Genomic DNA, 12,681 nt, shown 5'->3' on the forward strand with positions numbered 1-12,681 from the left:
CCCCACACTCTGGCATCAAAGCCCACGTTTTGTTGGGATTCCAGGCACCCTCAAGTTTAGGACATACCATCCAGTCTCTACTCTCATTTCTTCTTTGCTGCCCTTAACCTCATCACAGTCTTTCTCCTCACCGTCCCACCCTGCCTCTTTGCCTTTTTGCATTCTCCGTTCTTTCTGTTTCCTCCCTCCCTCTCCTCTTTTCTTCTTGTTCCTTTTTCTTATTTTTGATCTCTTTTATCCATTCATTTATTCATGAACTCACTTATTCTCTCTCTTCCATCTGATTCACCATGTTTCTTTCCTTCTCTATTTCTCTCTCTTGGTCCCACCCCTTTCTCTTCTGGCTGAGGCTTAAGAGAAAACACAAAAATCCTTTCCTGCCCTCCTGCCTGCTCTCCATCCCCGGTCTCGTCCACCTGGCCCATCTCTTTCCCTTCCTCCAAAGCCCCAGAGCTCTAAGGGGACTTCACATTCCACCGGAGATCAGGGGGTGTGGGAAAGCCCGGCCCTCGCCGCAGCGCCCCAGCGGGCAGCCGCCCGGTCGTACCTGCAGAGGGTTCTTTGTGCTGATGGCGATGACGTGGTACTTGTAGTAGCACAGCTCGCAGCTCCAGCAGCCCCGCTCGCTGATCCACTTGATGAGACAAGGCTGGTGCGTGCACTTGACTGAGCCATCGCAGCGGCACGGGCTCAGCAGCTCCCCCTGCAGGGAGAGAGGCGAGGGGTGGTGAGCCAGTGAACCAGTGAAGTTGCTCAGTCGTGTCCTCTCTTTGCGACCCCATGGACTGTAGCCTACCAGGCTCCCCCATCCATGGAATTTTCCAGGTAAGAGTACTGGAGTGGGTTGCCATTTCCTTCTCCAGGGAATCTTCCCAACGCAGGGATCCAACCCAGGTCTCCCTCCTTACATGCAGACGCTTTCCCATCTCAGCCACCAGGAAGCCAGACCTCAGCAATGCGGGGAAGGGAAGGGGAGTTTGCCTTCAGGGCTGGTTTGCCCCAGACCCTCCATGTCTCTGGCCAGGCCAGACCACAGACTTGGTTGGGAGGAGGCCTGGGCTCCAGGATCCCAACTTCAGTGAATTCAACTAACAATTCTGAGCTCCTGGCTCCTACTCGGTACTGCCCAAGTCCTAAGGTTTCTATGAAAATGAGTGAGAGGGTCTCCATGAAAGCTCTCTGCCGTCCAAAGGGGCTGTCAGCCTAGGTAGACTTCTCTTTAAAGGTACAGCCATGGGTCTCAAACCCAAGTGTTCTCAGGGGCAGACAGGCCACACTGTGACTGAAGCCAGCTGGCGGGAACTAGAACAGATTGGTGGGTTAAAGAGACAGCCATCATCAGCTGCAGATGTGGGAATCTGTGTTCCAAGGAGGCAAGTGTTTATGCAAAATTTCCCAGTAACCAAATGTCAACAGCGAACCCAAACTTTGAATACATGTCATGAAGGTCATTTGGCCTGGCCTTGGAATTCTGGTCCTGAGCCTTTGCTCTCTTCTGCAGCACAGCCCATAGAGACCCAGATCCCCTCTGTGAAGCCTCTTGCCCCTGGTCCCAGAGTGACAAAAATGTGGCAGGCTTGGATCCTAGGGACCTAGGAGCCTGAGCAGATGCCCCCTCTGAAGGCCTGGGGCCCTCTCAGCATGTCCCCTGGGCCTGGCTGGGAGTGGTTGGGAAGCCCAGCTTGGGGCAGGCTTCTCTAGAAGCAGGGAGGCAAAGACAGTGCCAGAGTTGAAGCTCCTTGTGGACCACAGGGCTGGACTCAGTCTCTGGAGCCTCCTGTGACCACATGTCACATGACCACACACCGCATGACCACGACTGAAGCCTGCATCCACTCCCTGTTAGTCCTGATGCTGCAGGCCCCTGAGGGCCTCCCTCACCCCCTTCTCTCCCCTCCCTTTCCCCTCTTGCTCCCTCCTCGCTCAGAGCCTGTCATTTCTACCTCCTGACTCCTGTCCACCAGCTCCTTCATTTACCTTCTCAGGGACTTTAGGAGTGGGTCTCACCCAACTCCCCACCCTCTGCTCCCTTCTGACCCGTCCCAAGGCCCCCTTCCTTATTTCCCACTCCCTCCCTCCCCCAACTCATCTATTTTGAAGGAGATGCCTTCTGCCTCACTCCTGTCAGAGGACACAGAAGCTGCCAGGCACAGCCCCATTCCCTAAGCCCCATGCTGGTGTGTTTGCGATATGGCCACTGAAGCCATGTCCCTTTTAATTTGCTGATGGTTGTTTAGTCACCAAGTGGTGTCCAATTCTTTTGCAACCCTATGGACTGTAGCCTGCCAGGCTCCTCTCTCCTTGGGATTTCCCAGGCAAAAATACTGGAGTGGGTTGCCATTTTCTTCTCCAGAGGATCTCCCTGACCCAGGGATCAAATCTGCGTATCTTGTGTTGCAGGCAGATTCTTCATGCACTGATCCACCTGGGAATTTGGGGATTTCACTATTTGAGAAACCACATCTTGTTCCCAACTTAGAATAAGCAGGCACAGGAGCTCCTGACCTATTAGTTACAGATCTTTATTTGTGTATTTAGTCACGCTCTTTGCTGTAGAGTGTAGAAACAGTCCTTTTCTCCCAAGATGCATGGAATCATCTTTCCCTTTCACTTCAACTATCACTCAAAGACTACCCCTCAGCCTGGATGAGGTCTAGAGTGTCTTTCTGCACCTGGTATACCTGTCCAATTGCTTTTCTGTCTTCATGATGGTTCCAAAGCCACCTCCTACAGGGAGTCATCCCTGATTTCTCTAGGTTGAGTGCAGTGCCTTGATCTCTGAGCACCTTGTCAGTGTAATCTGAGGCCCTTGGCATATGCCTATCCACTGCCCCATCAGAGGAGCCCTAGAAGGCAGGGATGGGAGGTTGTTCATTTTTGCATTCATTTTACCAGTGCCTAGCCTACTCCCAGCAGGCCTTCAACAGCCTTTGTGTTTGCTGCTGCTGCTGCTGCTGCTGCTGCTAAGCCGCTTCAGTCGTGTCCGACTCTGTGTGACCCCATAGACTGCAGCCCACTGGGCTCCCCCGTCCCTGGAATTCTCCAGGCAAGAATACTGGAGTGGGTTGCCATTTCCTTCTCCAATGCATGAAAGTGAAAAGTGAAAGTGAAGTCGCTCGGTCGTGTCAGACTCCTAGCGACCCCATAGACTGCAGCCTACTAGGCTCCTCCGTCCATGGGATTTTCCAGGCAAGAGTACTGGAGTGGGTTGCCATTGCCTTCTCCGAGTGTTTGAGCAAGTGAAAACATAATTCAAGTGTCTGCTCAGATTTCCTGCCTGACCCAGAGGAATGAAGATGAGACTGCCTATTCCGTAAGGACAGGAGCCATGTTCATCTTGTCGACTTTGAGACCCTAGCGCTTCACTCAGTGCCCAGCGCTCCATATGTGTACGGATGATGAAGGAACCTGGTAACAGAAATCCTCTCTGGTTCCCCACTCCGCTCCTCTTGTGTTGACAGGCCCCCTCACGGTGGCTACAGGCCTGGAACCCTCCCATACCCACTGTGAAAGCACTTCCCCATGTGTCTCTGGGTCACTATACCATGACCTCTCACAGCAGCAATATGTATCTTATGTCCATCTTTGCATCCTTAACACCCAGTGCAGTGCGTGAAACAGATACTCCATCCAACTATTTTTGTGTGTGTGTGTGGCCATGCCACTTGGCCTTTGGGATCTTAGTTCCCTGATCAGGGATCAGATGGAACCCATGACCCCTGCAGTGGAAGCATGGGGTCTTGACCACTGGACTGCCAGGAAAGTCCCATACTCTATCCTACTTTGACAGTGCAGTGCGTACAGAGCTGTTTGATGAATGAGAGGTTTCGCTCCTCTAGGACGTGGCCAGCCTCTGGCTCCAGGTAGAGTAGGACAGGCAGAAGATGCCCACAGTGCCAGGTGCTCACCACACCCATGGGGGCCTCCAGGTCCTCGGTACTGAGTAGTTGCTGTGTGGCTCTGAGAAAAAAATAGGAATGGGAGGGGGAGAAGAGGTGCTGAAGGAGGGGCAAAAGCCCTCATTATTCATGGCAGCATCTCCTAGGCTCATTAATTCTAACAGGTTGAGCTGGGTTTGATTAATCGGGTTGTTAGGCAGCCATGTCAGATTGCCAATCAGGTAAGAGACAGTACTTCCAGTCCCCGGCAACGGTGCCAAGCAACAGTGAAGGCTGTTCTCTTTGCTTTCTAACATGGCAGCCGTGAGACAGGGGAGGAAGAGCCGCTGGCCAGGCACAACTAATAAGACCTGGGCTCTCCACCGTGGCTCTGGATGGAGGACCATCCCTGGAGCCCCTAGTTAGGAGCATGACCTGGCCTGGTCCCAGTGCCTGGCCACAGACCATGAGGCCAAAGTTGTGCCGTTTCCCCTGGGGCTCCCAGTCCCCCACACTTTCCCTGGATTGGACAACCCAAAAGGTAGAATAGAGACTTGCTTTGGGTGCCACAAACACTAGAAAGCAAGGACACCAAAGCTGTTAGAAAAGTTAGAAAAGTTTAACTTTGATGAAGGAAGTGATCCAGGATTTTAGAAAAAAAAAATCTGCAAAAAAGCTATTTTAACCTTGGCATTCACATAAGTTTTTTACTTTATGATTTGGCATATTTTTATGTACATTGGAGAGGAGGGCCATAATTTTTTTGTGTTTGGGGCTTCTAAGAGGCCTTAATCTGGACCCTGAACCATCTCTGGCTGGTCAACCTGTGCTTCCCCTGGAACAAGAAAGATGTGAATGAGCCAAAGCCAGATAGATTCAGGTTAGACTGAAGGAGGATGTTCTTTACAGTCAACTTTATTAAAAGCTAAAATGGTGGAACATGGAATGGAGGTGATAAACATCTTTCAATATAACAGTGACTCCTATTAAAGAGAAAGGTTAAATGACCAACCCAAGGTCACTCAGCCAGCCAGTGTCATGGCCAGAATGTAAAGCCAGGTCTTTCTGACATCTGACTCAGCTTCTTACCACACTCTGCTCATCCCCCTCTGTACTCTGGTTCCTGCTGTCCCTTGCACATCTGTGCCCATGGGTCTCTTCTTGTCTCTCCCTCCCTGCTCCAGCATCGGCCCTTTCACCAAGTCTCCCATAACTGCCCGCTCTGGGCCTGTTTTCTGTCCCTGCATCATCACCCACAGTTCAGCCCTTAATCACTCTTCAGTTGTTTTCTCTAGGCTTTGGGGTGATCCTGCATGCCCCATAGGACCAGGCACATCATAGTTACACAATAAAAGTGCATTTATAGGCTGGATGGGCACCAGGGTAAGGCAGAGGATGAACCCCCCCAGCCCAGCTCCTGAGTGTCCAGCCTTTGGGCTGGAGGATTATCACCATCTTGTCTGCAGTGTTCAGCAAACTCCACAGATCAAAGGGGCTCATTAAATGCAAAGGGCACCAGACACTTCCTGCATGATCTGCTCAGAGCTTTGGGGCCCAGAGACCACCCTGGGGAAGACTAAGTCAAGAAAAATCAGATCTTCTCTAAACCTCTGGCCCCCATGGGACACAGTGTAAGGGAGGGGTGAAGAGTACAGTGTATGAAAACCAACCCCTTATATTTAAATGCATCCTTTTTTCCTTTTTAAATGTTTTTTTATTGTGGTAAAAGTCACATAATGTAAAACATATATTGTCACCATGTTTAACTGTATGGTTCAGTGGAACTCAGTACGTTCACATTGCTGTGCAAATCTCACCATTATCACCTTCCTAAACTGAAACTTTGTCTCCATTAAACACTAACTCCCCATACCCACCAGCCTCCAGCCCCCAGCATCTACCAAAGTACTTTCTGACTGCATGAATTTGACTACTTTAGGTACCTCATGTGCGTGCACGCTGAGTCGCTTCAGTTGTGTTTGACTCTGGGGCCCTATGGACCATAGCCCGCCAGCCTCCTCTGTCCATGGGACTCTCCAGGCAAGAATACTGGAGTGGGTTGCCATGCCCTCCTCTAGGGGATCTTCCTGACCCAGGGATCCAAACTGCATCTCTTACATCTCCTGCACTGGCAGGCAGGTTCTTTATCACTCCTGCCACCTGGGAAGCCCCGAATACCCTGTGTAAGTGGAGCTGTCAGACAGCATTTGTCTGCACCCAAGTATGTTAGAATGCATTTTTAACTTCATATATGTCCTACAAGCAGATTGTACCTTCTTCCCACCCCACCCCCCCGCCTCTGTGCTATATAGTAGGTTCTCACCAGCCATCTACCTCATACAATGTAGTGCATATACACCAATCCCAACCTCCCCAACCCAACCCTCTTCAACACTTCCTGGCTATGCAAACTTGAACAAGTCTCTTAACCTCTCTGAGGCTCTCTTTCTTCATTTTTCCATTGCAGGCAACTCTTACCTCCTCAAAGCCTGGCTGTAAGAATGGACTGAGATCATGCAAGCCAGGTACTGGACACAGAGCCTGGCCTGAGTAAGTCCTCTTGTGAAAATGTTACAATTTCAACTCGCCTTTCCATAATGACTTTAATTCCATAGGTTTTCTACTACAACTCTATTCTATGCTCCCACAATCAAATAAGTAAACCATGCCTTAAGTACAGGGTCAGCCGAGCCTAGAGGGAGATTGTGATGGAAGAAATGCCTAAGAGTCCACCCCACTGAGGTGGATTAGGGGTTAGGACACAGGTCTCCCAGCTTCTGGCCCAGGACTGCCCTCTATGTTACCAGGGGTCACTGAGAGTGTTTGGAGTCTGCCTTTCCTGGAGAGGCTGAACAGAAGGCTGCTTGAATGAGTTAAGTGGGGTCATGCTGGAGGCAGGACAAGGTGATCCATAACCTATGGCTGTGGCTGAGCTGGTGGGTGGGGAAAAAAACAGAATGGATTCCCCTTGCTGCCAAATGACACAGCAAGCTGCAGGAACAAGACTCCAGTCGTTTCTCCATTCACAGATTTCTTCCTGTTTATTTCTGCCTTGCTTCACTTTTTCTCCCATCTCAGTCTGAAAGGACTTGCTTCTGGAGTCCTTAGGTTACCTGGTTGCCATGGCAGTTGGCAGGTAAGCCAAAGACTTCCCCTGCCACCCACAAGGGCACCAGGCATCCTTGCCACTGAGCAGAAAGAAAAAAAAAAAAAAAACCCAGTCCTGCTGTACAATATTTTGCAGCTCTGGGAGACTAGAACAAGAGAAGCAATAGACACAACAGCCTTGGGGTGCAGTTCACGGACATTTCCCTTTATTGACACTAACATGGTGGTTAAGAGCTTGGACTCTAATCCCAGACAGACTTGAGTATATCTAGGCTCTTAGGATTTGTGTGACCCCAGGCAAGTTGCTTAACCTCTCTGGGCATTCATCAAATATATATATAGTATGTTCCAAGTGCTATATGAGGTGACAGGATACAGCAGTGAATGTTACTAACCAAAATTCTCTGGTCAAGAAAGACAGACATTTTAAAAAGATAAACAAGGGACTTCCTTGGCAGTCCAGTGGTTAAGACTTTGCCTTCCAAGTTAGAGGGTGTGAGTTCGATCCCTGGTCGGGGAGCTAAGATCCTATATGCTTCGCAGCCAAAAAACCGAAACATAAAACAGAAGCAGTACTGCAAGAAATTCAATGAAAACTTTAAAAATGGTCCACATCAAAACATCTTTTTAAAAATAAATAAATAAGATAAACAAGTAAACTATAAGTATATGACATGCTGTTATGTGCTATTATGGAGAAAAATAAGCAAGGGAAAGGAAAATGAAATACCCAGGAGGGGACAGGTTGAAATTCTACAAGCAGGAACGTTTGACAGAAGACCTGAGGATGACGAGGGAGCAAGTCATGCAGGTGTATGGGACCTGAACATTCGGGCAGAGAACGTCAAGTACAAAGGCCCTGAGGCAGAAGCCTGTTTGGCATGTTTTAGGGATAGCAAAGAGCCAGTGTGTCCGGGATAGAATGAATGGAAGGACAGAGAGTAGATGAAGTCAGAAGTATAATGGGGATCGAGAATGGGGAACAAGCCAGACAAGGCTGATGGGCTGTTTTAAGGACTTGTCATTTATTGTGAATGGGATGGGAAATCACAAGCGTGTTTTGAGCAGAAGATAGTGACATGATCTGACTGTATTTAACAGATTCCTTCTGCCTTCTGTATTGAAAATAGACTGGAAGGAAGTAAGGACCAAGTAAGGAGCCAAGACGCTATTGCAGTAATCCAGGTGAGCAATGATGGTGCTTTGAACCAGTAGGGTAGTAGTGGAAGTTCTAAGAAATGGCTTCTGGATATATTTTTGAAGATACAGATGTGAAGATTTGCTGATGGATTAGGTGTGATGGATGAGAGAAGTCAAGGATGATGAAGATCTAAGCAGTGAGGGGCTGGAGAGTTGCGTTCAGCTGAGATGGGAAAGACTGAGGGAGGGGCAGGTTTTGGAGGGTAGATTGGGAGCTCATTTGGAGATGTGTCAATTTTGAGATGCCTGTTAAATATCCAAGTGGGACTGTGATATACATTAGTCTAGAGTTTAGGAGAAAGATCTAGGCTCAGGATATACACTTGAGAGTCACTGGCCTGCAGATGGTTTTTTCACAAACCCAGGAGTGAGGGCAGGTAGGAAGAGGGAGGGCTACCAGAACTGCTTCCTGCAGGATGTCAAGATGTTGGAGCTTAGAAGATAGGAAAGGATCAGTAGAAAAGCCTGAGAGGGAAGGTCAGTGGGATGAAAAGAGAATGTGATGTTCCAGAAGCCAAAGAAGAAGACAAAGTCTCTCAAGAAAGAAGAAGCCCTGGCAAAAGCTGCTGATGGATCCAGTTGGATGAGAACATTGGGCAAGTTTTCTCTCCATTTCTTCTTTTTCTAGATAAAGCAAAGCTATGGACTGAGACTGAAGGTGGGGGAGAAGGTATGGAGGTCTGAGAATTGGTTTACAAAGTCATCTGGGAGAGCTTGGGAGCAATTAGACTAGTAAAATAAAATAGAATTACTGGCAGCACTGAGCAGCCTTTCTATTAAAATAAAATGGAACATCCATGAAATTGGGGAAGAGGGTCATAAGAACATATATTTATCACCTTGCCTGGCACACAAGTAGGTCTCAGTAAATGCTAGACTAACATGGAAATGGTTATAGTAGGTGTTATGGCTGATCTTCTCGTCTCAAAGGACACCTTCACACCTATGTCAAACACTGATCAATTTCCTCCCTCCCTGCCTTCCTTCCTTCTTTGAATAATATTCCCTTCTTATTAATAAGGGTTTCCCTGGTGGCTCAGAGGGTAAAGTGTCTGCCTGCAATGTGGGAGACCCAGGTTCGATCCCTGGGTTGGGAAGAACCCCTGGAGAAGGAAATGGCAACCCACTCCAGTATTCTTGCCTGGAGAATCCCATGGATGGAGGAGCCTGGTGGGCTACAGTTCATGGGGTGGCAAAGAGTCGGACACGACTGCGCGACTTCACTTTCACTTCACTTTCTTATTAATAATCCCAGTGTTGTAAACATCTCAGAGTGCTAACAAAATAGACATTATATCATCTACTATCTCAATAACTTAATGAAGCTAATATTATTTCTCCTGCTTTACTATATGATGATACCCACTCAGAGAGGTTGTTACTTGCTCAAGAGAAAGGCAGGGTAAAGCTCTGTCCATCAGGCTGCCCCTACCCACAGCTTCTCCGCTGGCTCATGTCACCTGACTCCCATCTCTCCTCCCACATCAGCAGCCTTGTTCACCACATCCTTACCTTTCCAGCCCTCACAAAAGAGATGGCCTTGCTGGATCCCTATTAGTGTATAAAGGCAAAAGTGAAAACCCTTCTCCCCTTTGCCCCTCTCCTCCGAACCCAATTCCAGGCAGTGCTCACTGAGTATTAATTGATGTGGTGGTGGTGGTAGTGGTGAGTGGGGACATATGGAACTAACTCACTCCCCCCCACTTCCTCCTCACACTCCCACCCTTGGCAGGGAGTATACATTTGTTGAGTCAAAATTAAGAGACAGAAATTTTTATATAAATTTATATAAAGCATAGAAATGCGTTAGAAGTTTCTCTGAGATGTAGTCTGTATTCATAAGGAAACATTCACTTGCCTTGTAGACGCTCCACAGTGAAGACTCAGAGGACCAAAAGCCTTAAAATCAGAACTTCCCCTCCTGAGTGGAGTGGAACCTGTGTGTATGGTGCAGGGGGTGAGGAATGGGCACAAGAATAGGAAAAGTTCACTGAGGTTGTAGAGGAGAATTAGGAGGGATGCCAAAGAAAGGAGACTCCTCTGTGTCCATCCTAGATGGCATCTATGATGAAGGACTGTTGACAGGAAAGCATAGAACTGTTTTGTATCACTAACTAGACTCCACATATCTGGGGGACCAGCTAACAGGATTATCGACTCAATGGACATGAATCTGAGCAAACTCCAGGAGATAGTGAAGGACAGTGAAATCTGGTGTGCTGCACTCCATGGGGTCACAAAGAGTTCGACACGACTTCGCAACTGAACAGCAAGCTAAGAGGAAGGCTTATCAAGAACACATCCTCCCAACTTATGGGCACAACCAGACTGGTTCATAATATCAACCAACTACACAAATGGGGAACACAAGTGGGGAAAGTGAATAGAAGGAAAACCTAGAAGTTTCCAGCATCTTCTTCATGCAGGACACCAGACAGTGATTTCTTGATTCCACAGAACTGCAAGAGGTCAATGTACCTTGGACTTGCGATCAAGAAAGATGAGCTATCATGAGACCTTCTCACCAGCCAAGGTGGTGGCGGATAAATCAGAGCAGGGGTGGCTCCTGCCACACAAGGGGACGAGAAAGCAAGCTCCCTGCTTATCTCTGGGAAGCAAGCTGATTGGCAAGATGACCTTCAAAGATCCCCATGGTCCTGGAATCCAGGATTATACACAGACAAGCCATTCTGAAATCTCTGAGTGTTGTGTTGGGCAGCATACAGGCTGAAATTTGTTTTCTGGCTGGAGCCCTTTCTGGCTACTCATCCATAGCACTTTTTCATCCATAGCACTTTATGTGCTCCCTTTCCAGCCAGGCCAGGCCCAAGCTTCTCACTTCCTCCCTCAATGACACCAAAGCCAAGCCCTCCAACCTCCTCTATCTAATGCCTGATGGTCTGAGGCAGAGCTGATGTAATAATAGAAATATAGTACACAATAGATGTGATACGCTTGAATCATCTCGAAGCCACCACCTGCCACCGCACCCTACCCCCTGCCCCATCCATGGAAAAACTGTCTCCCACAAAACTGGTCCTTGGTGCCTAAAAGGTCGGGGGCCACTGTTTTAGGAGACTAACAGTGTGTTAACACTGGTAAACAGGGAATCATTGTAAGATAATTTCGATTTAAAAAAGAAAACTCTATTACTAAGTAGAAAAAGAAGACTTAAGGCCTTAATGAGCTCTAGTTATCTACACTAAATTCAATTAACCACATAAATATTTCCAGTTTTCTCATACCAGCAACTTACTTTCACAAACACAGCACTACACACACAAACACACACACTCACACACAAACATATAATCTGCTTCCCTCTTCATGGAAGATTTTTCAGCCTTCCTGCTCATCAGTTCAAAAAAAGGGTTACAGAAAGAGACATAGGAAGCAAACACACAAGCCTCAACCAAACCCCCCAAACCGTGTTTTTCTATTCATGATAATTTTTTTATTCCTGCACTGCTTTTCTCCCTATAATTTAACTGGAATAAGACAAATGTCCCTATTCCCTCTAACTGCCTCTGAATTTACTCAACTGATACCAGAAAGAAGAACTTAACCTCACAATAATTGAATTTAACTAACATCTGATTCCATAAAGTCAAACATGACCTGCATAATAAACAAACCAAGCCCCACAAGGGCTGGCAGAAAGAAAGAAGGTCATACTTTATGTGGATATTCATAATCGTATCTGTATCTCTAATAACCTACATGTGCCATACACTGTCTGCGTGTCTTTCTGTACCACTTACTATCACCATTGTTAACAAGGAGCTAGAGTTAAAGGTTGATTCGCCCTCAGTCCTTTGCCTGACTTAATAGAAAAGCATAACTTTGATAAACCTCACTGGCCAGAATTGGGTTGTTTGCATATAGCAGAGGGTTGGGCCTGTTTCCAAGGTTCCAGGCCAGTAGGCTGAAATTTCAGAGATTCCAGGTCACCGTGTTCTCTTTCTTTCCCACAAGTCAGGCCAAGCCAAGGACACAAGTCAATGGCAAGTTGAGGGGCAATTATTCAGTGACCTCCTGGGGTCAGCCTTCCACAGTCCTGTACACAGGCAGAAGGATGCCCAGCCTCAGTGGCGCAAAATGCTGATGTAGTTGAAGGTGTTGTGGTGAAATTCTACAGAAATTCTTTTCCAGTCACGGTGAATGAAAATAAAAGTATTAGTCGCTCAGTCATGTCTGACTCTTTGCGACCCCATAACTGTAGCCCTCCAGGCTCCTCTGTCCATGGGATTCTCTAGGCAAGAATAATGGAGTGAGTTGCCATTTCCTTCTCCAGGGGATCTTCCCAGTCCAGGGTTCAAACCCTCATCTTCTGCATTGCAAGCAGATTCTTTACTGTCTGAGCCACTAGGGAAACCGCAGTAATTGATACACGATTTGATGTGTTTAGGGGATACAACAGAGGTTACAAGTGTAAACGAGCTGTGATGATGTGTCATACTTCACAGATGCTCTGAATCATGGCCCCAGACACTTA

General features: G+C 47.7%; 1 protein-coding gene across 1 annotated transcript in view; it reads right to left on the reverse strand.

Annotated features, from left to right (window-relative positions):
- The window catches only part of MARCHF4 (membrane associated ring-CH-type finger 4), a 162,841-nt gene that overhangs the window by 24,676 nt on the left and 125,484 nt on the right, over positions 1-12,681 (reverse strand). Inside the window, exon 8 of the mRNA XM_081578231.1 lies at positions 548-703. Coding sequence (XP_081434357.1) covers positions 548-703 — 156 coding nt within the window. The remainder of the gene's footprint in view (positions 1-547; positions 704-12,681) is intronic.

The sequence above is a fragment of the Giraffa tippelskirchi genome, chromosome 3 (assembly GCF_054371585.1).
Source record: "Giraffa tippelskirchi isolate mGirTip1 chromosome 3, T2T-mGirTip1v1.2.pri, whole genome shotgun sequence".
Taxonomy (NCBI): Eukaryota; Metazoa; Chordata; class Mammalia; order Artiodactyla; family Giraffidae; genus Giraffa; species Giraffa tippelskirchi.